Source organism: Carassius auratus, chromosome 47, assembly GCF_003368295.1.
Source record: "Carassius auratus strain Wakin chromosome 47, ASM336829v1, whole genome shotgun sequence".
NCBI lineage: Eukaryota > Metazoa > Chordata > Actinopteri > Cypriniformes > Cyprinidae > Carassius > Carassius auratus.
The window spans coordinates 8,798,527-8,824,481 of record NC_039289.1 but is presented as its reverse complement, the minus strand read 5'-3'; the positions used below and the strand labels follow the sequence as shown (position 1 = coordinate 8,824,481).

General features: G+C 36.7%; 2 protein-coding genes across 3 annotated transcripts in view; one reads left to right on the top strand and one right to left on the bottom strand.

Annotated features, from left to right (window-relative positions):
- Positions 1–2,854: 2,854 nt before the first annotated feature.
- baiap2l2b (BAR/IMD domain containing adaptor protein 2 like 2b) lies at positions 2,855–11,345 on the top strand. Its single transcript, XM_026236122.1, has 14 exons — positions 2,855–2,988; positions 3,360–3,435; positions 3,910–3,996; positions 5,306–5,367; positions 5,494–5,565; positions 5,646–5,735; positions 6,595–6,726; positions 6,847–6,951; positions 8,594–8,675; positions 8,774–8,981; positions 9,076–9,138; positions 9,203–9,605; positions 9,940–9,995; positions 10,321–11,345. Exons 1-14 carry the CDS (start codon positions 2,935–2,937, stop codon positions 10,394–10,396), a joined length of 1,566 nt encoding a protein of 521 aa, XP_026091907.1. The 5' UTR covers positions 2,855–2,934; the 3' UTR covers positions 10,397–11,345.
- Positions 11,346–11,499: 154 nt separating this feature from the next.
- Positions 11,500–25,955, bottom strand: part of LOC113065017 (parvalbumin-7) — a 29,217-nt gene continuing 14,761 nt past the window's right edge. Inside the window, exons 1-5 of one of the 2 annotated variants that reach the window (XM_026236120.1) lie at positions 19,281–19,437; positions 14,286–14,354; positions 13,492–13,624; positions 12,120–12,229; positions 11,500–11,967 (exon numbers count right to left, since the gene is read on the bottom strand). In XM_026236120.1, the coding sequence (XP_026091905.1) occupies positions 11,942–11,967; positions 12,120–12,229; positions 13,492–13,624; positions 14,286–14,346 (330 nt within the window). In that variant the 5' untranslated portion in view covers positions 14,347–14,354; positions 19,281–19,437 and the 3' untranslated portion in view covers positions 11,500–11,941. Of the gene's footprint in view, positions 11,968–12,119; positions 12,230–13,491; positions 13,625–14,285; positions 14,355–19,280; positions 19,438–25,955 lie in introns of those variants that run through there. The other variant, XM_026236121.1, reaches the window with a different exon arrangement.

The following is a 25,955-nucleotide window of genomic DNA, read 5'->3' as shown; positions in this document are numbered from 1 at the left end:
TTTACGGGTTGTGTGTGAAAGCACGCACATATCCCGGGTAATCACTGGCAGTGTGAAAGGGGCAAAATCTAGTGCCCCGGGAACAATTGCTGGGACACATTACCTCGTGTATTTTCCAGAATCGCAGTGTGAAAGGGGCTATATATATATATATATATATATATATATATATATATATATATATATATATATATATATATATATATATTAGGGCTGTCAAATTATTAAAATTTTTAATCAAATTAATCAGAATTTTCAGTGGATTAATCAGGATTAATCACTATTTGCAATTGCACCTGAATCCTAACCATTTTTTTTTTTTTTTCTGAAATTAATACCAAAAGATAAATAACAAGACACAGATACATAATTTCCATGTATTGATTCATCAATATGTGGTTCTTTTTTTCGGAATTTCAAAAGTTTAACATTTACTTAATCAAATTTACCTGAGCACTATATCAAACCATGCCATTTAACTACAGATAGTGTAAGAGTTTTAGGTGAACCAGTGGCTAAATATAGTCACATATCTATGAAATTATGCATAGAGAAACTCGAAAGAATGAACTCATAAACACAAACATGCGCCCTCTGCACTCTGGGCACTCTTGTTTTTGGGAGGTGTCTATTTGCTCTGCCACAATACTTTAGGATCGATATTTTCACGTTCTGAAGGCTTCAAGTGCCAGTAAAACCAAGTTAAAATGCAAATTCTTTTCCAAACAGCTGTAATTTTCGCTGCATTGCATGTAGGCATTCTGCGCATGCGCAGTGTGAAACACAGGACGCTATAACAGGAAGAAGCTCCAGCGTATCAACTACCAAAGTCATCTCTGTTTATCGAGCTTGGCATGAATGTATTTGAGAGTAACTGGGGTATCACCTTAAGCTTGTTCTGTGTTTTCGTCGCGGGGCTCGCTGCTTTTTTCGCTGAGATCGACGAGACTTTCCTTACCTGAATAAATTGTCACACTGCGCATGCGTGAAATGCGTTAAAAAATTTGACGTAATTAACGACAAACAACTAATTAACGCCGTTAACGCGCTATTTTTGACAGCCCTAATATATAAATATATATATATATATATATATATACACACACACACACACACTCACACATAATAACATGCTTTCCCCATATGTTTTGTAGGCATCATAAATACCAAATTGGATCAAGGTTAATATTACAACATACATAAAGGTTTCATAGTGTAATTTTATATGATCTACCAGTGCCCAATCCAAAATTTGAACTGTGATATATTTTTATATTGCAATACATTTTATTTATGCTAAATTGCTAAGTTAGCATGTTCTGTGTTTGTCATTTGGTCTGATCAAGGTGCAGTCGGTGCTTCCTTTAAAGCAGTATTTTTACTCCTTGTTTATCAATATGTAGCTTAATTTAGTTTATTATATCATGTGTGACATTGGAAGGGAAACTGACTTTTCTTTTCCTGGAAGTTTATTGGACTTGCGACGATAATGGTCAAACTATAACCACTGTGACTGAATACCGAGTAGTTCCTTTCATTTACTAATTGTGATGCATTTATCCTTACACTTGGAAATGATCTTCATAACATTTCTGTGTGCCGTCTCTCTATCATTTGTGTATTTGTCATGTCATGTATAACCTCGCATACTTGCACATTTGAAAGCAGCCGCTGGTAATATCTGTGAAGTATAGCTATGATGTATAAAAAGTATGATCTAAGAAAATTTATAATATACTGATCATTTTAGCAACTAATATGCATCAAGTATAACTTGAAAACCTCTTACATTCTCATTTGCCTTGTTGTGTTTTTGTTTGGTTCAATTATATTTTACATATTTACAGTTCACTTTTCTTCAAAAACATGGTGATAACTTATACTTGACACTGGACTTACAGATCTGTTGTTCAGAGACCAAAATAAGCATTTATTCACTTTATACCTACTGTGTAACCTGCTGCTGTGGCACTGATTTGAACCCTTTTGCTGAAGTGATGTAAACTTAAAATAAAAAAAGCACAGATGATTATTAAAACTGGTAGTATTTCTCGTGTTTTCTATATGTGAATTTGTTTGTTTTTTCTGTATATATACAATGTGATTTTACTGATATTTTAGTAAAAATAAATACTAATGCAACCTAATATAAAAGCAATCAGCATAGCCTAAACTGTATCTACTGTATTATAATTTATTATTATTATATCACTATTTAGTATTATTATTTCCTATACTGTTATTTTTAAACTTTTACTGTACAGTTTGTAGAGTCAAAATGAGAAGATTTTCTTTTATTATTATTATTATTGTATATTGATTAAAGTAAACAACAAACACTTATATTTGTTTACAAATAGGTGCATTGCTAAATAATATTATGTTTTTTTTTTAACTTCATGCATTTATTTAATATTTTACACACAGAAAACGGCAGTAAAAATGTCAAGTCACATTGATTCATGAAAGTTAGCAGTAATTAGTTGTTTTCCATGATCCTGATTGTGGTTGAGTGTCTCATTAGGTGTAACCAGCTAAAGTGTCAGTACAGCTCTTCTCTCAGTTAAAGTGTGTCTCCATGCCGCCTGTCAGATGGCCGCCCTTCTCCATGTTCTGTCATGGGACAGGTAAATTATTTAAAACGCCAGGCCGTATCAGATGTGGGCTCCTCGCTCTCTCTCTTTTACTCACCCTTTCTCGTCCTATAATAGGCATCAACAGAGACCTGAAAATCCCCATTATAGACATAAAGAGAGTGTGCCATCACACACACAGTGTAACTCCAGTGTGAAAACTTTCACTATCACAGGTACGTAACGCAATGTCTCCAGTGTTTTTCTGTAAATGTTATGATAATGTTCTCTGAAGTTGATTTTACATGTTCGTTGTAGTTTTGTGTAGCGTGTGTTGTGTGTGTTTTCCAACAGAAACAGAATGTCTGGTGCGAACAGTGACCTTCTACATAGATCAACCTTGAGTGTTTATAATGTGAGTCTTCTGATACTCACATTTAAGCCGAGATCAAAGGAGAACACTCATTAATTATTGATGTAATTACATGGCTCTCTGGAATACTTGATTCTGATTGGTCAGTCGTGACATTCTGCTGGCAAACCATTTTAATTTTTTTTTTAAAAGCACTAAACTGTATACTATAAATTTATTTTAGCAAAAAAATAAAAAACAGTCAAATTAAAAATGTCCATGTCCGGTAGTTAATTTATTTGGCAAATCGTCGTGTAACAAACAGCCAGTGATTATTTCAAAATAAACCCCTTTATTTGTTACCGTGAAGCATATATTTATGATGCTCCAGCATTATTATTGACAGTAAAATGGTGTTGTTTTGGTTTATTCAGAACCTCATGGATCAGTTTAATCCTGGCTTGCAAAAGCTGGTTACTTTAGGAAACAGCTACATCAAGGCTTTTCAAGGTGAGCAGAATGTGTGTGTGTTTTCAAACACAAAGACTCCTAAAAGTGTATTGAACTTTTTGAATTGATTGTTGATTGAAGTTAAGTTTTTTGTTTTGTTAAACTATTTGTTTTGTTAAAACGTGTTTATTTTTTTTGTTTTTTGTTTTTTCTTAAAATAGTTTCTAAAAACGTTGTTTGTTTTCATTGTTAATTTTTTTTTATTTTTTTTTTATTGTTATATATATTTTATTAATAATCTTTTTGTTTTGCGTTTTATTCAGTTAATTTATATTTTAAAGTTATCTAGTCTCCTAGTCTGATTTGTTTGCTTAGGCTGGTCTGTTTGTTGAAGTTTTAGAGGGGACTTCAGCTGGTCAAGTTAAAGAAAAGAAAAGCAGTTAACCACCAAAGTCTGGTTTTAGCTGTTATTATGAAATGCTGCAAAAAATGCCTGAATTCATGATGTTTTGTGTATGTGTGTATGTATCAAAGCTTTGGCTCTGACAAGCGAGGCCTACTTCAGCGCTCTTGCTAAGATGGGCGAGCAAGCTCTCAACACGTTATCATCCAGATCACTTGGTAAGACTCAAAATGTGTGCTTCTGCATCTCAAAACCAATGCCAGTTGGGCAGATTGTGCAGCAAGATGTCCACTGAGTTTTTTAATCTATACTTTCTGGCCGTATCAGAGCTTGTTTGTACTTCATGCAATAGATGTTTCAGCAAATGGTGTCCAGTGGCAGATGCTTCCTCTCCTCTGTCATAAAACACAAAATTTGGCTAACAGAAACCTTTGGCTCACTGCCCATGTAATGAGTTTTAGTTCCAGTCATATGTACAGAGCGCCATGGCTGTGATGAACAGCAGAACGAAGGGTTTAGAGGCTTTAAGATGGAATGAATTATACAAGGTTTATATATTTCAAAATAACTACAGGTTTATAAACCTGCATGTAATGGGAAAAGACAGGTGTGTGTGTGTGTGTGTGTGTGTGTTAGAGATCGGGTGTCCATGTGAGCATTGAGACTTAAATTATTAATGCATGGTCTCATTCTTCTACCCTTTTAAATTAATTGATTCACCTCAGCACATTACAATCATCATTACGATGCACATATAATAACCTTAATAAAAGATGGAAACATACTGTACGAGCTACATGATAAATGTTAAGACTTTCCTTTTAAAACTTTCCAAACTTTCCAGAAATAATATAATTTGGTATAAGTAATTATAGGTATTTTAATCATAATAAATCCTTACTATAATTGACAAATATGCATAATTATACGAATGGTTGGTTAATTAATTTACAAGACTTATTACCAGTTCAGTTGAATCACTGTGATATTTAACATATTTCATATATTAATAATGAAACTTCTGTCATAATTCCCTCACCCTCATGTTGTTCCAACCCTGTATGACTTTCTTTATTCTGAGGAACACACAAAAATATATTTTTGATATATGTTTCATACATTGAAAAAAAAAACATAGTCCATAAATTAAAAGTCAATGGGGTCCAAAGAATATATAATATTTTATGGACCCCATTGACATTCAATATATGGAAAAAAAAACTATTTAAACATTCTTCAAAATATCTTATTTTGTGTTTTTCAGCTGAAAGAAAGTCATACAGGTTTGGAAAAACCAAAATGAGTCAATGAGGACTTAATTTTTGGTGAACTATCCCTTTATTGCTAGATTATCATTAAATTCAGTTGCTTATTTCTGGTCTCTTCGTTCATTACGGTTCGACTGCATTGACTGACACAACCACAAAAGCTGGAGATCCCCATGATATCAACACCATCCCATGTCTGCACTTATTAAATATGTATTCAAGATCAATTATTGAATTAATGTATTTGTTGTTTGCCCAGGTGACGTGTTGATTCAGATATCAGAAACCCAGCGGAAGCTCACTGCTGAAGTGGAGGGTGTGGTAAATAAATCGTTTTTCTCTCTTTTCAATCTTAATGGTTTTTCTGGTAAGTAAACCGTTTTTCCTTCAAGTCTCTCCGTCTGATTGGATTCATAAACCGTCTTCATTGCTTCCATCTTCTTCCAGTTCCAATGGTTTCACATAGAGGTTCTGCATGCCATGGACAAGAATGTGAAGCTGGACGAGGAATACATCGAAGTGAGTATGGAACCATGTGTTATGTATTGAGACGTGTGCATATATGTGTATGAGCTGATATATTGTCTGTATATGTGTAGGGCAGCCGTAGAGTTTATGAATTGGAAGTGAGGAATCAGGCTGCCGCACTGGAGCGACAGCTGAGACGTGGTGTGTTCAGAGACTCACTGGTAAGTTCATAAGTCTTCGTACTACATGCATATTTGTGGGTTGATGTTATTTTGGTTTATAGATAAGTCACCCAAGTCGTCGGTTTTATGTTCCCTTTGTCGACAAAGTTTTCCCCAAGTATTGCATTTAATTTCATCAGATGTGTTCGCTCTGACAGGGATTACATCAACGAAGATCACCGTGTGGTTGTATTGTTAGTTGCAAATTCAACTATGGCATGCATTTTTGACAAAAGGAGGGGTAGCACTTTATTTTACAGTCCTGTTCCTCATGTACATACTATGTACTTATTATTGTAATTACAATAACTATGTAATAACTAGGTACTAACTCCGAACCTACCCCTAAACCTAACCCTACCCCGTGTAGTTATCTTGTATTACCAGAACTTTCTTAGATAAATAAACTGTAAGTACACTATAAGTACATGTAAGTACACGTACTGTAAAATAAAGTGCAACCAAAAGGCGGATCACGTAATCTTTACTGCCTACATTTCCATTGGTTGTAGTCATTTTACCGCCACTGCTCTGGTGAACCTTATTAGTAATCGCAAGAAACCACACAAGTCTTAAACTCTTCACTGGGAATTTCAGGTGTAAACATAACTCTACATAATTGTCTTGGGGGTTGCTCACACCTACAGATTGTTGTGACAAGATGTCCGCAAGTCATTGATTTTCCGTGACAGCTGAAGATTTGAAGCTACATGGGGAAAAAACTACCTTTGGCAATATGACAAAGCCGACTTCAGCTTTTTGCGCAATGTGGCTACTGCCACTGTGAGTGAAGACAGTGAAGCTCACTAGGTTTTGGAACAGAGCCTGTGTCTCAGTGCGTGTGTTTGTGTGTGTGCAGGAGGGCAGTGAGTACATGCAGTACCTGAGGCAGAGCCAGCATGAAATTCTCAAGGAGGAAGAAAGGAGATATCGTTTCCTTGCTGAAAAACATTGTGGACTTACACAGTCACTACTATACCTTATCAACAAGGTACAGCTGCTTTCCACTGGAGTTCATTAGCCAGTGTGCACTCAGTCATATAGATCCTCTTTCCAGTTCCATCCAAACCGTATCGGCTTATTGCACAACCATCTTTCCGTGTGTTGACAGACGGGAGTATCTCTCCAACAGAGAGCAGATGGTTGGAAAGAAAAAGTCAGTGAGAGCAGAAGTTCCAGACCTCGAACACCCACTCCATCAGATCAAGAAGCTCAGGTGACACTGGAATGATGGGAATGAAGAGTAACTGCTCATCTATCCATATTGGCCCATTTTTCCATGCGCTTTTAGGCTAACTGCCGGGCCCAGACATTTCCACAATCACATAATAGAGCAGATGGGTGGCTTTGTGTGGCGTGCAGAATCCAAAATTAACTTTTTATCACATCTGTCAATTGAGGGTGAATTTACAAGCCATGAAATTGTGTTTTGCATCATTTCTAGTTGTAAAATGACACAACTTGTTTTTGCTGGAGTGCTTTTTTACATATAACTGGGGGCCAAGCAATTAAGAAAGTAAAAAAGTGGGGGGAAAAGAAAAGTTTGTGTGGCTAAACTACAATTGTGTGTTTAAAAAAAAAAAAAAAAAAAAAAAAATATATATATATATATATATATATATATATATATATATATATATATATATATATATAGGTAGGTTTTGGGTTTGATTGGGATTTGACACATGTTAGGTTAAAAATGTTAGCCTGAATGCACTGTAAGTTGCGTCTGCTAAATGCATACATATATATATATATATATATATATATATATATATATATATATATATATATATATATATATATACTTTATTTTATTTTTTTATTTTTTGGGGGGGGGGGGGGGGGGTTGTTTTGGTATTATTGTATAATACATGTTCTACTTTCCCAATAACCCTGCTGAAAGAAATACAGCTAAAACCATCCTAAGCTTTATTGACTATTTCCTTAGCTGAGCATACTTATGTAAGATTTAGCAACCCCTTAAAATCTCAACTGAGTCTGACATTAGCATATTACTAAGCTACCATCTAAAATACTTCAACAAACTCAAACAGTCTCAGCACAATGCTAAGCTAATGTCACAGTACTTCAAACTTATTATAATAGTGTCTGTCATTAGCATGTTGCTAAGCGAACATCACCATAGATGTGTATAGGTAGATGCAACATTCAACCACTCCAGATACGTCAATGCGTCGTCACTCACAATAATAAACGAGTTGCCACAACATTGCGCAGCCTCTTGTGGTAAAAACCATCTGAATTTAAACTTTCACAGGTGTTGGTTTGTGGTTTTAATATATATTAACTCAGAATTACAGGTTTTTAAACCATACTACCTTCTAAATGTTGTGTTAGCTAACTGCTTTGTCTTGTTGTATTCTGCTAGTCTAGCAAAATAATCTTCGTAAGTCTATTGCAGATATTATAAATTATTATAATATTATAAATATGAATATAAATATTCATACATGCATATGTTGGGTTGCAGACACACAGGCAACGTGCTCTTGAGTGTTCACGGACTGGTTTTGACCGTTCCAATATGGTAGACAGCTTACTTTTAGCTGCCCATAGAAACAGCCACTAATATGACATCTACCTATATATATCTATCAACATCTCATTAGTTAAACTCTAATATTCTCAGTTCATTCTAATAGAGTTTGATGTTTGCATGTTGCTACTTCAACAAACTCTAATAATTTCAACTTATTCTAAAAGTCTGATAAGGGTCTAATAGTAAACACTTTATTTTACTCTGAAAAGCCAATTGTGTGTCATATTTCACACTTGTGTACTGTTTAGAAGCATCGTAACCTAAAATTCTGGTCTATCTTGATGTTTTCTTGCAGTTAAAGAGCTCTCTGGGTTCTCTGCTGCAGACTGGAGACCGAGAAATGGATCGTGAGCCGCTGGGCAGAGTGCCCTCTAGAGGTCTGGAGATTGCTCTAACTTTGACTCCATAAAAGTCAGTGTGTGATTTACCCTAATGCCCTGTTAAGAATGACTTCTTTGTCAAAATTTCTTCTCAGCTCCATCTCCTCTCCCTAGCCGTTCCCGCTCCAGCTCTGTGGGTGAGTCTTTGGGTCTAGGTGGCGGGCGCTCAATGAGGACCATTGTGTCCCATCCCGCTTCATCCAATCCAGTCCTGCTGCCATTTGCCCGTGGTGACATGGTGACTGTGCTTATACCAGAACCACGCAATGGTTGGCTGTACGGACGCCATGACTCAAGCCTCCGGTGAGAGCGTTTCCTATCAGTATCTTTGCTAAAGGTGCGGTCACACTTCCCATTGCTTTACCTTAGTTTTGTTGTTTTTTTTCTTTCTTTTTAGTCAAGGCTGGTTTCCTGCTGCCTATGTGGGATCTACTGAAGACTTTCTACCTTTGGGCTCAAGGTAAAGTTGAGTATATGAGTATTTAAATTTATATAATTTGATGTTAACGTCTTGACGTTTTCAGTAGCACATCGCACCGAAGCCACAGCATGAACAACCTCCTGGAGCCGACCAACCAATCAGAATATTCAGACACTCAGGGCTACAGTGACATCCCGTCTCCAGTGGTACCTATGCGTCGTGCGTCGGCTGATCTTCGTCCAGTTTCTCCCCTCCCTGAAAAGAAGGCAGAGTCTAACAACGAGGTCAAAACCAGTCAGAAAACCTACAATGAGATTCCCCTTCCAGCCGCACCGCTCCGCCGTGGATCAGCTGATATTCGACCAATATCTCCCCTCCCTGACAGGAGGGCGGAGTCTCATTTTGAGAGCAAAGTAGAGCATAAAAATTATAATGAACTCCCGCCTCCGGCTCCGCCCCTTCCAAACTCTCCTCTCCCTGAGCGAAAGACCGAATCAACCTCTGAGGTAAGTGTTGAATCTATGCTGTAGTTTTCCATCAGAGGCTAAATTTGTATGAAATTCCTTTCATTGTAAGGTCAAAATGTCAGCAAAATCAGCTTAATAGTTTATCTAAAGCTCTCACAATGAAAACATAGGGAATTGTTTTAAAAAGGCATCAGGCAACAAATTGAATCATTTCCATTGAATGTGCTATGTTTATTTGCAAAAGAATTTGCTGATTCAGTCAGATTCAGTTTCTTTTCAAGGCTCTGATTCGACTTGATCTTGGATGAAGTTATTAGTGAAGTCTAAGTATGTATTTTGTGTGAATTTGAGCATTACAATAAAATCTGTTCAGTGTTTGCAGAGGCCAACCACTCATGGACAACCACCAGAGCACCCGCTTTTTCCCAGGTATTACACACCTTGAGTCTTAGTAGACTTTTAATCATTCACATATCTCAGGGAACAGAGGTTAAGTTTGTAACTTATGACATATAATTTATAAATGATAATAATTCATACTTATTAAACTATGCGCATATATTTCTCCAGTGAAATATGTGTGTATGTTTAAAAATGGCATGCTAGTATTTAAATAAAATACTGATTTAAATAAAATATTGCAGTAATAAATACAGTAATACAGTAATGAGTATTTATTTATTTATTTATCATTACAGTCATTACAATTTGGGGTCAAATGTGCTTAATTGTGTTTCATCTTCCTGTTTCCTAGAGGATCAAATCCTTTTGCCACAGTGAAGCTCCGTCCCACAGTCACCAACGACAAATCGGCACCAAGGATCCACTGACAGTCATTGCAAAACATCGCCTGCACTCTGACTGGTTCAGAGTCTGCACTAAATTTCTCAATTTGTTGATAAGTATACAATTTAAGTCAACTTTAATATTAGAATGAAAAGAAACTTAATTTAATGGCACTTTGTAAACTAACTTATTGTTTAATTTGAATGGCTATTTCCAGCTGTATAGCATCATTCAGAGCATTATTTACATTTTCTTTCAGCTAAGTCGGGTGACCTAAATCTTTTAAAGGGGTTATTTTATGATAAACGGAATGAGGCATACTATAAAAACGTTGTCCAAAAAGGACAAATTTCCATATTCCAAAGTTTCCATATTTACACATGAACAGAAGGGAGATGGTTTAAATGGTCATAAATATTAATTGGACTAAAATAATCAACATAATTGCTAAGTTGAAAAACGTTTTGACTCTTTTAAATTCATAATATTTCAGATTGTGTTGTTTTATGGTGTTTTAAGTCTGATTACTATATTTGTTTTCATGTGTGCATATGTGTCTGAATGTTGTGTATTTGATATATATAAAATGTATATGTTTTTGTGAGTGTTTTTTAATAGGTTTAGCACAAATTTTACAAAAGTTTTTTTTTGTGTTCAAGAACTATTATTTATTACAAAGGAACAAATCATGTATATTTATTGTGTGATTGTCTAGTTGAATGTTATTATTTACAGAATTTTTTTTAGGGCTGTCAGTTCAATGAATTAATTTACTGGGACTAACTGAAAAGAAAAATATGCACAAAAACACAGTTAAGCATGATGTTTCATTTGTGCATTTAATTTGTGTACTGTACATTTCCTAATGCATTGGTGCACTCATTTATGATCTATTTTATTAATTTGTCATGTCATTTAATTAATTTAACTGGCAGCCCAAGCTGGAAAAGTAAACCCCAATTTTAGCTAATAATAGTCCTTTAATTATTCTTCACATTTTTGTATACTAAATATATATATATATATATATACATATATATATATATATATATATATATATATATATATATATATATATATATATATATATATATATTATATTAACACTTCACTAGATGAGTCAATGAAATGAATAAAAAACACACTATTTTTTCTCAACGCATGGCTTTATTTGAATCTTTCTTAAATATTTTTCTCTCATTTCGTCTCATCCATCTCCTCATGTATTCATCGTGTTCAGTGGCTCTATCACAAGAGAGGAGCGAAAATGGGTAAGGATGACAGATGGAGTGAGATAAGAAGAAGAAAAGAGCATTTTGAGGCATAAACAGAGAAATGTGCCAAAATAGACAAAAAAGAAAAGATGGGGGGTTAAAGCAGTACAGGAATATCTAGGTTTTTATGTGAGACATGGTTAGCTAACTAAAATATACAGAGATTGTAAAAAAGAAAAGTTATATAAATAAACTGGGTTAAAGGAGGCGGTTCTGCTCCTGGCTCATGGCAGGATGTGTAGAGACGTACACTATGATTGGCTGTAGGTTTTCACAGGAGAGTAGTGGTGTAAAGGGTTGCCAAATATTGACGATTTACTCGTGCACCAAAGCTTCAAATTCTGAAAAGAAAATTGCAGGTGATTGTGGATTAGATTAGATTTTTTTGTAATTCTAGGCAATTTCTTATCTTAAAAAAATAAATAAAAACATGAGGCACGGTGTTCTATCATTTTTAGGGGTACTGCTCCTTTAAGAGCACTAGTTTTCTCACCATCTATGCCAATTTTTCCATCTCCATCCTTGTCGGCAGCAGTGAGGAATGCTTTGGTCTCCTTATCAGTGAGATCTCTGCCATCTGCAGAAAAGCCCTTCAGCACAAACCTGTCCAAGAGAAGGGATAAAGCACAATCTGGCAACCCAGGTCACAGCTTAGGCACAACAGTTAAAGGGATAGTGTTATAGTGATAATGAACATTACCCCATGATTAACTAAACCTTAAGCCATCCATCAAGTCCAAAAAAGTCCACTCAGCTCCGGGGGATAATAAAGGACTTCTGAAGTGAGGCAATGCATTTGTTTAAAAAAAAAGGCATATTCACAACTTTTTAAACCTTTATCTCTAGCTTCGTTCACGAGAGAGTGCCATCAATCTGAAGACATAGAATAGGCAAAAAGTGACCAACGTGGAAGGGGGGAGAGAGCTAAAAAACACCGGTCACGAATTAGTAGCACAAAATGTCGGCGGATTTCCATATGAGCCAAAAGGACACTGGTTTTCCTTTGCTGTAAACAAAACTTGTTTCTCGCAAGACTGTGGCATATTCTCTCCAGAGCTTATGCTACGCCTTCATCATCCACTGGATCACCACTCTCTCGTGAACGAGCGTACCAAAGTTAGCGGAAGCTAGAGATAAAGGTTTATAAAGTTGTATATATATATATATGGATATTTTTCTTTCACAAATGCATCGTGTTGCTTTAGAATGACTTTATTAACCCCTCGGAGCCGTGTGGACTTCTTTTATGAAGGATTGGTGAAATTTTTTGGACTTGAAATTTTGGGCCACTATCCACCCCCATTATAAAGCATGGATTAGCCTGGACATTATTTAATATAACTCAGATTGAATTTGTCTCAAAGAAGAATGTCTTATACACCTGAGTTGGCTTTAGGGTGCGTAAACCATGGGTTATTGTGTCTAAGTATGATAATATAATTCGAATACTCTTGAAAACTGTTCTCATGTGCGAGGTAAACATTAGATATGAGTTACCACTGAAATAGCAATTTTGGAGTTGTATACAAAATTGGTCTCTCCTGATGACTCTCTGCAGAATTATTGTCTTATTTTCAATCTGGCAACCCAGTACTTCCCTACTGTTGGCCAATGATGGACAGTCATGTACTGATAATGAATAATAGGGAGCAAGGATGCTGCCAGAGGAGATATATAGAGTCAATCAGTGCAAAAGGGGGATCGGTCTCGACCCCTCTCTGTCCTTGAGGCCAACAGGAGAGAGCAATAAAGGCTCTGAAGACGGGCCAAACAACACGCGAATAAAACAAATTTATGGCTCTTGCACAAAGGATTTTATTCGCAGGGAGATGCCACGAATATAAAACCATGAAACCGCTTCTCACTTTAGCTCCTCCTCCTCGATGAAGCCACTGGCGTCCACGTCCAGAGCTTGGAAGACCAACTTCACGTTATCAGCAGACAGAGCCTTCAGTCCCACCACGTCAAAGAACTTCTTGTGGTCGAAGCTGTCCACAGCTGTTTAAAAGAAGTACACTTAAGCTGATGACATTGCGCCGACCGCAGAAAACAAGTTAGTAAAAATTAATAAAAAAAGACATGTACTGTATGGCATGTGACTGACTGTAAGGCAAAGACATTACGCAGAACATGTTTAATTACACACTGAATCGAAAGAATGCAAAGAACATCATATGAGGCTAATTATACCCAATATTGACTATAAACACAACATAGCATAGCATGATACCAGAAAGAGAACAGTGGCATATTTTAACTGTTACTTAAGTAAACAAAACCCACAAGAATCATACATTGCATAACCAGATTCATCCGCCAAAATAAATAGTCCCACTAATAAAATAAAAAAAAATTGACTTTATAAAAGCTCGAATAAAAAACGTTTCTTTTTTTGTGGAAGAATTAATGTAAGTGTTTTAACAAAAATATAAGCTTCAAATGTCTATTTGTTTAATTGTCGTTTTTAAAATAGACTGATCTGGTAATCGACAAAAAAACGGTAATTACAACAAAAAAAAGACACTCGTTCAAGTTTGTAACAACATGAGGGTGATTCAATTTTGGGTGAACTATGCCTTTAAATAATGTAATTAACTAATATTAAGAAACGGAACATTATTATGAAGTGATGCAAATTATTATTTACTGCTGAACCCACCTTTGAATTGATCAAGGGCTTTCTTGATATCATCTTCTTTCAAAAGGTTTTTCATGGCCATCTTGTCAACTAAAAGATCCAGAGAGAGAGAGGAATATTAAGTGCTACACTCTTAAGAAAAATGGTTCTAAACAGTACCAGAAAAGGGTTCTTCGGCTTGTAACAATAGAAGAACCCTTTTTAGTTCTAAATGGAACCTTTTATAAGGTTTCATAAAAACATGCATTGAAAATGCTTTAAAGAACCTCAATGGTGTTATAAATAACATTTTTATTGATAGCTTATTTTCATTCATATTAGTATATTGACATATTAATATCATTATTAATATTATTTATATACATTATTTATTGGTATTACAATATCCTGCAGTGTCTGTTAGGGTTTAAAAAGAAAATGTAATGACGTTTATTTGTACCAAAAATGACAGTGCTCTAAGAACAGTTATTAACAGAGTACATTAATAAATGACAATTGACACTGAACATAAATAAATATTTAAAGTAGAAACAAGAAATAGTGAAGGTAAAAGTAATGAAGACCAAAGTTCCAGTGAAATTCTGTATTTTCATAATCCTCTATGATGCCTGTAAGTCCGTCATTATTTGTATTTTGGTGTGATTGAGTGGCCGTTTCTTTCTGGTTGTAGGATGTGACCGCATCTGAAATACATAACTGAGTTAGTTCAGAGTTACAATGTGTCTCCCTTCATTTGTTTTTGTAAAAACAAAACAAAAAACAGGGCCATAAATGAAATATGTTTGTTACTTATTGGTGAAGAGGAGAGAAGTATCCTTAACTTAACAAGGGCTGGTCACACTTACATGTTCTCTTAAACTGAAAAGAACCCAGTTACAATTAGTTGTTAAAACAAGTTAAAAGTTATAGACATTTTAAGAAAGAAATAATTGACCTGCTGTGATTGTGTTACCAGTCTGTGTAGTTGGATAGCTGAACTCCAGAAAATCGGTAGGCCAAATGAGCAGTCTTTTTTGGAGTGTAGCCTCTTTTAGTGATAAATAAGTAATTATAAAAAAAAAACTTCTAACAATATTGATTATGATTTAAATGTCTCTGTTACTTTTGTGGAGAAGAGGAGTATCCTCAGCCAGAGCTGTTCACACTGACATCTGATAAAAAAAGAAGAGAAAAGAACATGTTTGTTTGAAAACCAGATACAATTTTAAAGTAAAATGTGTATTTTAATTTAAGAATGAAATAACTTACCTGTTGAGAGTGTGTTGACAGTTTAGTTGGATCACTGAACTCAGGAAACTCAGTAATGAAGTGCTTTGACAGTTACAGATTCGAAAAACAAAAAGGCGGGAAAAAAAGAACAATAAACTCTGAAACTAAGAACCATTTCAGCATTAAAAGGGTTCTTCAGGATGCTATGGTTCCAAATAGAACTGGTTCTATACATAAAGAACCTTTAAAGAACCATCTGTTTTAGAATGTAATAACTGATATAAACTGTGGGTGTGTACAAAAGCATTTTTGGGGACAAATTTGTACTCAGAAGTGAGCTAAACCTCACAAAATCTCCAAAAACCTCCATTCGGGTATGTCTTCATTGGTAAAACTGGTGTAAAAATAAATTGAACAATTATTTTTAAATGCAAAAATGCAGAATGTTTCCTGAAGGGGTAGATTTAGTTGTAGGGTTTGTGTAGGGCGATAGAATATACGGTTTGTACAGTATAAAAACCATTAGTAAACGTGTGTGTGTGTGTGTGTCAATCAACACTACAGGATTTCCCAGCAGGCTTTGAGGAGTACAGCAGGACACTGTGCTCCTCACAGAAGGACATTTCAGTCATTTAGTCTTTTTTCCCATTTGCCAGGAAAACTATTATCTAATTCATTACATTCTGTTTTGCAATTTAAGCATGTGACATTCATAACACAATGCACTTATGCAATAGTAGACTTATGAAATGGAAGTGGGTTGAGTTTATTTTTATTGCTTGGGCATTTACAGTCATGTCTCTAATCCAGTGCTAATTTTGTTGTGTTGTCTTGTTTATCTGTTTATGTAAGTCATGCCTTTCCCCTCTGAGATGGCTAGCTATTAATTTAACTAAAAGTCTTACAACTACATGAAGGTTTTTTGTTTCTTATTTAACATCATCTGTACAGGTAATGTTTGCCATTCTCTAAAACCTGAACTTTTAATAAAGTACACAAACACATACGCTTTTAGCTGTGATTTCAAGCTTGGTTTCATGTGTTGATGCATTATGATGCACCAAAACTCAATTTCTAATGCCACACAGGTGCATGTTGAAATTGCCACTAGTGTCCACAAGGGGCGCTATAGTATAATTAGCATAATTATAATTCTTCTTTGGTATTCATGCATTTCATAGAATGAATTTGTGTTCTTTCTTTTACAAAAACTGTTTGATGAGTTCAACTTGTTGATAAATTTAAATAGCATTGAAAAATTAAAGAAACTAGTTGTTAGTTTTTGTTTCAAATTTAAGTACTGATACCACAAATGTTGCAGACCAATTTTGATTCTCAAGTTAAAGGGTTAGTTCACCCAAAAATGAAAATTAGGCTGCGTTTCACTCACCCCGTATATGACTTTCTTCTTTCAGACGAATCCAGTCGGAGTTATATTAAAAATGGTCTTTGATCTTTCACGCTCTGCCATTGCAGTCAGCAGGTGTTGCATGCATCAGTCCAAAAGAAGTGAAATTAAAAATACAAAAAGTGTCTCACACAGTTCTGGGGGGTGACAAAGGCCTCCTGTATCGAATCGATGCATTTTTGTAAAAAAAAATTAATCTAGCTTCCACTCACCATTGTAAAACGTTAGCAGCTCCTGGCAGATGACGTATGAGGTCAGTGTTGCGCATGCGCCGGTGAATCTCGTGAAAACCAATGTTTGTTTACAGAATCAAAAGAAGCAACGTTTCTTTACTTTAGCAAAAGGAAAACCACTCTCCTTTTGGCTTATATCGAAATCCTCTGACATTCTTCTTTACATATCCTCATTTTCTACTTCTAATTAGTAATCGTTGTTCTGTTTAAATCTCTCTGCTGCGTTTCCTCATGCGTCACTTCTGAGTGGCGCATGTGCAAACAACACTTACAACAGTACAGAGAACATGCTAGATTAAAGTGATTATTACGTCTGGAATATGGATATTTGTTTTACAAAAACACATCCGTTCGCTTCAGGTGGCCTTTGTTCACCCCCTGGAGCTGTGTGAAACACTTTTTTTTAAATGGAAGGGCGCCTTTTTATTTCACGTCTTTTGGACTGAAGCAATGCAACCCACTTACTGCAATGATAGAGCTTGAACGATCAAAGACGATTTTTTATATAACTGACTGGAATAGTCTCAAAGAAGAAAATCATTTACATCTAAGATGCCTCGGGGGTGAGTGAAACACATTTTTTTTGGGTGAACTAACCCTTTAATTTGATTCTCCTGTCAATATCCAAATGGCAAATGGCAGTTACTATTCCAAAGGTACTGATGTTAAACCAAATCCTCCTGCTGTATCAGCTTACTATTAGATCCATTAGTGTCCAAGCTCAGGCAACTGCTGTAATGAACACTAAGCAACAATGAGCTCCGCTGCCAAGAGAACAGATTTGATTGCTCTCATCTCAGCCTCTCATGATTGCAAGAGTTCCTGTCAGCCGTAAATAACTTTACAGCATTCATACGTTGCAAAGGTGGCATGCGTACGGCATGACAGCTGTGTATGTGTTTGTATGTTTGTCTATTTAAGTTAAGGTATGTTTCATCCAAGTGTGTTGGGTTGGGCATAAAGGCCTTCGGAGAAGAATTTGTTTGCCCTCTTGAGAAACTCTATCCTTCTGTAGTTTAGACTATATATGTGTGTGTTTTGGGGGGGAGTGAGATCACAGATTATGAAGTGACATTTGAGGTGTCTTCGGTATGATGCTATGAGAGATCTGACTGCTTAACCTCATCTAACACTTCACAACTGCAACAGCCAATCAGAGCACGGCATTTAAAACCAGATGTTGCATGTACGAAAGTGTACATTTGACATTTTCCAAGTCAATTACAAAAAACGTATCCTAAAATTGTCATGCTGAGACCACAAGAGATAACCGAATACTAAAATAGACCATTAGCTTGCTAATCCTAGGGCAACAAACGATGATAATTCAAATGTGAAAATATATGGCATGACAGATGAGATGGTGTTCTCTTAACAATTCTTCCTTGAACACTAGACATTTACGAGCTCTAAGCAAATTATATATGTAGCTGCCACATTTAGCCTGTTCGCAAAGTTTGCCAATGAAAACTACAAATAGATATAAATCACACAGAAAGTTCTAATGCACAATGACTGTCAAAATGTTGTTTGACTATTTGGATTTCAGACTTTCTGACAAACAGAAAAGTCACAAGCTCAGTTTACAGTGTAAAAATAAATATTACCATGGCACCTTTTGGGGTCACACCAGTGTAAACCTCTGGAGAATTTCAGTTCTTTGAGGAACCCGTAAAACACACAAGTTACTGCAAGAGTGGTTAATTATATACTGTATATAGTTATGGTCCTAAAAAACACCATTAGGATATTGGAGAAACCTTTAAAAGGGCCTAGAGGTTCTCAGGTTCAGATCTGAGGAACCCCAAATAGTCTCTTAAGTATCCTTTGATTTTTACATTGGCTGCTTTTGCGCTATTTAAAGTAAAGATTCTTTATTGGCATCTATGGTTCCATGAAGAACATCCATGGAACCATTCCATTGCACCAAAGGTTCTTTATAGTGGAAAAAAGTTTCTTGTGGATTTTTAAAATGTTCTTTACACTAAGAATTTTTTTTTTTTATTACAGTTTCCTGAAAGGTTCTTTGGGGAAACAAAAATAGAACCACTTCAAAACCCCACTTTTGGAACCCTTATTTTAGTATGTGTCGTTAAACTGCAAACCAGGTTATGCAAACAACCCATTACAAAGAAGAAGAATGATATGCCTAAACTCTAACCTTACCTCCGTGAAGGGAAAGCTGGTGGGAAGAGAGACTTGGAGAGAGAGAGAGCCAGAGGTGAGAGATGGGGATCCACCAAGCCTCTTATATACTCTGGCTTACCCTATGTCTATTTCAGGATAGACTGGGTCATAATGCAACACGCAGGAGAATGAAGGATTGAGTTTGTGTGTGAGATCACTTTCTTGGTGGCACTAACGAATCAAATGCTACTATTAATAATCAGGTACCATTTGACTACTTGTGTGCTCACAGTAAATCTCTGTCTTATACTCTGTCTTCAGCTTCTAAAGCTCCATTCCAAACCTAGTGAACTGCCTTGCTGTATACTGCCTACATCCTGACTGAAATAGGTGACTGATTTGAAATGCTCCTCCTGGACAGCAACTATGTACACCACAGGAGACGCGACTCACAATTGATTCAAATTAACTACCAGTTCAGTCCATTGGAGCTCAAAAGAGACTGCTCACTTACTCAGTGACCTTGGTACTGAAGTGTTTTTCCCATTCATTTTCTTGATAGGCATGTAAAAAAATGTTTATCAAGACTTCTAAAATCTAGATGTTTAACAAAACCAACCAGCTCTGAAATGAAGTACAAAATTACATTAAAAATATATATTTAAAAACAATTGAAAAAATACAAAAGTACATAAATGAACTACTCATCCGACAAAGCATTGCCTATGACAAAACTGAATTAAAAAAAAAATATGGCACAATATATAGCTATCGACTTTATGTCATTGATCCTAAGTATAAAATACATTTTATGTGAAGCGTAAGGCTTCAAACAAGAAAAGTTCAGTCCAGTTTTTGCATGTGATTTGTCTGCTCAGACCAATAAAATAAAAAATGGAAGACAAACTGAAAGAAATTGTAATTTCATTATCTGACAGTAGGCGGAACTTATAGAAAATCAGAAATACCCCTGAACAAAAAGACTTCTATGCAAATACATTTTTCTTACACCCAGAAGTCAATATTCTTGTTTTCATCAGCTGTTCTTATTTTTGTTGTAATTTTATGTAACAGTAGTGGCTTTGGGAATGTGTCTAAGAGCCTTTCCACACAGAGAAGAGTTTAGCTGTATATATACAAATTTTGTGTTATATCACCATTTTGTCGGGATGGATTTTTGGGAGCCTGAATCCGGTATTTTTTTTAAACCGTGTTCCAGAGTGGATAAATCTGAAAATGACACTCCAGCATTTTCGTGTTTATAGCTAATCCATATATTTTGTGAAACAATTATGTCAGCACTAGGGATTGGTACCGAAACCCGGTCTGTCAGTCACACACACACACACACACACACACACACCACAACAAGCGCGGCGCACGCACACAGTACGAACACTGCCACTTAATAATAAAGAGTGACAATGGAGAAAAGATTTGCTTAATAATGTTTTCATGCACATTTTATCTTACCAAACATTTCTAATTTGCAATATAATTAAGACGTTTGTCTGTGAGATCTGCGAGATCTCTCATGCGCGCCGCGGACGCTGTCTGTCAGTCACACACACACAACAAGAACGAGCGCGGTGCACCCACACGCATAAGGGGCCGTTAACATATCGCGTCTTTTGCGTGCTCAAGTTCGTTATTTCAAATGTAGGCGCACGGTATGTGCGCTCATAATGGAAGCAACGCGGTCGCGACGCACATCGAGTTAAAAACATCTCAACTTTTCAGAATGCCGCAAGCGCACAACAGGTCATGTAGCTTCATCACCTTTTCCTTAACAACGTTGAAAGTTCAGCCAAGATAAAGGAACAGCTGATCATAGCTGTATGTAGATTTTGTAGTAATTTTGTAGCAGAGCTACTGCAAGCAATTTTTAGTGCTGCAAATCCATTTATCCATTGCTAAAATTTCCGCGTCTTCATGGAGAAAGCGGGTCATGGTAGCTTAGCAAACGGCAGACACATCAGGAGCACAAGTGCCCGAAGGATTTGTGAAAAAAAATCAGAAAGCGGCGCGCCTAGCGTTTTCCACGCGTTTTTAGACACGATATGTGAACAGCCCCTTACAGTATAAAAACTCCCGCTTAATACAAAGATCAACGATGGCAGAGAGAGCAAAACGTTCCAAAGTGTGGTTATACTTCACTAGAGTTGATGCAGACAACACTCGTCATAAGTGCAACACATTTTTGCATATAAGGGCAGAAACACAAGCAATCTGTCAAAGCATCTTTCAAAAGTCCATTATGTGCAGACAGAGAAATGCAAAGTTTTTGACTGCCTAATACAACACAAAGTACCGATAAGTATACCGTTAAAGTACCAGACCGCTAAACAGTATCGGTAAGAGTAGTAATACCGTTAAAACCTTAACGATACCCATCCCTAGTCAGCACCCCACGTCTCGACCCAATTTAGACCCTACTATGTCACGTAACAGCAACAACAATGGTGTACTACATGCTTGTGTTCGTGCTGCAGAAGCTACTGAGCCTATTAGCTTTACTAAAGCAAAATAAAAATTACTAAAATAAAAATGTTTGTATACAGCACGCAAGGTTTATGCACTTGCTCCAAGTCTTCTTCTGTGTTTTCAGTGTATCTCTGAGGCAGAATTACAGTGACACATACTGGTCTGGCATGTTTACTTAATTGTTTTGAGTGAGTTTCAGTGGTTTCGTGTGTGCACAAATATTTAGATGACACTGTGTTTACAGAATTTTTTTAGAGTTCATAATTCACAATTCTGACTTGTTCTTCTGAGAAAAAAGATATATAAATTCGAACTCCTGAACTTTCTTCAGAATTCTGCAATATTTCCAAATGTAAAACTTCACAACTACAGAGTGCTGTATTATTTTCCAAATTGCGACATCATACAACTACATGTTGGTGACATCAGAGTTCATGTGTGAAATGAGGTAACATTCAATGGTCTTTTTTCTCCCAAATAGTTGCAAGTTGAGACTTCCTAGGTGGAATGCAACATGCCATAAGTTATATCTCTAAGCTTTTGTCATCACCCTGGTGTTGAAATATATTTGTCCAGGATTTACGGTGACTGAGCCACGTGCCCCCACCAAAAAATACGGGAAGGGTTTCACTCATACATAATGCATACTTAAAAACAGTTGACGAAAGACAGGGAGAACCTCCTTACACATGTTTACACAAAACACCAGTGCATGGTGGGTATACATAGCCCTGCGTGATCCCCTGTAATGTGACACTGTATTCACAATAACATCTATATCAAACCAGCTGGGTCTCAGATGTCCCTTGTCCTATAAATCACTTTCTATAGCTGTGCTAGCATTCCTCAATCAGCTTATTTCCCTCTTTGCAGATAAATTACCCATTTCTACTCAAGGTTCTTTAGTACAGTGTGTACTTGAGCTTCAACCAGTCATATGTCGCTTCTTTTCTATTTCTTGGTGAATAAAATGTATTGGTTCCCTTTCAAGGGAACTTCAAACTGTGTCCTCTAGGGGTTGCTATGGGGAACACATCCTCGTGACCCATGTCTGAAGCATACATTGAAAATACACCAACGAGTTGGCCGGCAACAGCCTCTGACGTCACTACCGTCACGACTACAAATAGGCACTGGGAGAACACATCATTCTCTTCTTCGTCTTCACTGACTGTTCTGTTTGAAGCGTGCATCTGAAAGAACTGGTAAGAGTGATCTTTCTATATCTATTATGTGACTACTAGCAAGCTTTTAGACAATGTGTGCATCCGTGTCTGCGTTATTTGATACCCGATGACACACGAAATCTTTGCATTATTTCTTTGAGTGAAGAGCAGGCACACGATGTCTTTGAGGAGTCAATCTGCTTGCATTGTGAGCGTTGTTTCAATGAAAAACCTTCACACTCATTCATCTCTCTTTCTGAGGAAAAAAGAAAAAAAAGGCAGCCATCTGCTTCCTGCCGATCAGGACCCACCGCTGCTGAAGCACGGAGGAGAATGAGCTCGTGAGAATTACAGGTGGATCTGTCTGAGTGGTATAGAGAGGGACTTTCCCTTTTGTGCTCGTTGGCGGTAAATATGATGTTATATAGAGGTTAGTGCTCTGCTGGGTTTTTTACCCAGGAAGAGCAGGAGATATTTGAGGATGGTGAAGAAGCCGAGGCTGAGCCTTCTCAATACTCCTGCCCTGCGTATGTAGAGCTGTTGAAGGTTATGGATCGAGCCACAGCAAAGTTGGACTTGACATGGAAGCGCGCTAACAAGGTGATGCAGTGAGGCCGCCTCGGTGAGCGTTATCTTTCTGACCATAGCCCTCCAGCTCAGGTGAGGCTTCCATTTCTGCCTGTCCCTGATCTCCATACAGACATCAAAAAGAAATGGAAGAGGCCATTTCTTCTCGCATCCATCGGATAAGAGTTGTGCTGAAATCGAGGCAATGTGCGATGGCGGCTATGAGAAGATGCCTCCTGCAGAAAGAGCTTTCTTTCTGCTGGGGAGACATCCTCTCTTAATCTCCATCCTTACCATCTAAGCCCCTTCATGAAATACATCTCGCTTAAATGGCAAGGCATACGTGGCAGCAGGTCAGGCTGTGGCTTCATTACACACGATGGTGATGCTTCAGGCATATCAGACTGATCTGCTAAGAGACCTGGATGGAGGCAAGAGCGTTTCTCCTAGATCAGGTAGCCGAGCTGCTCTGCCACAGATCTCTCTCCATGCTACCAAGCAGGGGTAAGAGGAATCTTTGCAATATCTGTGCAATAATTATGCTGCCTAATCAGCATCTTGATATGCCACACCTGTGAGGTGGATGGATTCATTCAGCAAAAGGAGAAGTGCTCACTACCACAGATTTAAACAGATTTGTGAACAGTATTTGAGAGAAATAAGCCTTTTGTGCAAAGCAAAGTCTTAAATCTTTCACTTCAGCTCATGAAAAATGGGAGCAAAAACAAAAGTGTTGCATTCATAATTTTGTTTAGTGTATATATTTTAATGGTTGTCATGGGTCAGAACAAGATACGGATCCCCGACGAGGCAAAAATCTTCCTTTTAGGGATTCCCTTTTAACACAGCACTTCCCATCTTTTACATTTCGAAATATTGTTACTGTGGCTTGATCCTGCCTACACGACTAATTTAGTCTCTCTTTCTCTCTCTCTGTACTGTCTGACCCTCTGTTCTCTCACCATGCAAGAGTGTTTCACTATTTCTTCCAGCCCTATTACATTACCCTGCCTCAGCAATACTCACACACAGGGCTGGCTGTGGAAAAGAAAAACGAAGACAGAAAGAAAGGCAGAGGGAGACAGAAATAGAAAGAAAACGGATCCACAAATGGACTGTCCTTCTGCTAATAAATAAGAAGTGATGAGAGGACGGAGAAGGGGGATGAAAATGGTGGATTGGTCAAAAGGAGCATACAGTTGTTTACAACAAAATGTGCTACTTTCCCATTATTCTTCTATGTAAATGTGCTAGGATAAACAAACGTATTTGACAGCTGCACTCCCGCCTTGCTAAAAACATGGAGTTCAGGTTAAAATTTCAATTAATAACCTTGCTTTTCAATTGAGACACGACATGACAAAACAAAAAATGCTACATTATAATCAGTATCAACAACTTCATTCATTATGACATTGATTATAAAGTGAATAGTTTTGGTCCTGTATCGGTCAATACAGCATTTCACAATATCCGCACATACTGTATATGCCGATACCAAAATTAGTTGAAGCGATCTTATTTTAGACTGATGTGACTGACATCAGTTTTAAAGTCAACATTCAATTATTTTTGCAACACATTTTAATGACATAAATGCAAGGCAGGGTTGTAATAACAAAATATAACTGTTTTTGACAGCCCTAATCAGTACACATCATTATATAATTACATGTTATGCATACATAAAGCATAACTCTTTCCAGGACTTTATGAAGTAAGTAGAAAAAAACGTGTCCTCTGACCTACCTACTAATACAAGCGCATAACACTGTTTGGAAAACAATCTCCAGATTCAAAGAAGCCCTGTCAATCAAATCTTTACACTGTCCTAGTCTCGCTTTGTGACAACATATGCGTGAACAGTAAACATAGGCATGTGTGTAACCTGTAGCTTGAGTTTTCGACATGAGGCAGCGAATGGCCTTGAATTGAGATCATGACACAGTCGCTATTTCTTGCTGAAGTTGCAATGTGAAACCTCTCTCTCTTTCTCTCTTTCTCTCTCTCTCTCTCTCTCTCTCACACACACACACACACACACACACACACACACACACACACATGATCCCTGGAGCTGGAAGCAAGAAAACAAACCAAACAAACAAAAAAAAAAAAAAAAAAAAAAAAATCATCACAGCTGCCATGACCTTGAACTTAATGTAGCGTCTATGTGTATGTATATGATTGCAATGTTGTAAGGTTCACCCTCTTGGATTAAAACTGCTGTGACACTGTTGCCATTCCCAGGCTGAAGGGACCTTAGAAGTACATTTACAGTGAGATAGTAATATGAACAGAACAGTAAATATACAGTCTGTTACAAATTCCCATAAAAGACTGGCCTGCCAACATAGTGTTGCTATATATAGTTTATATACTGTTATATACAAGAGTCTTATATACATCTTGACAACATTTATCTGTTTATGACCGTTAAATCAATTGTTACTTTGCAGATGGTCTGTTTGGTGCCACCTAGCTGTCAATCATTTCA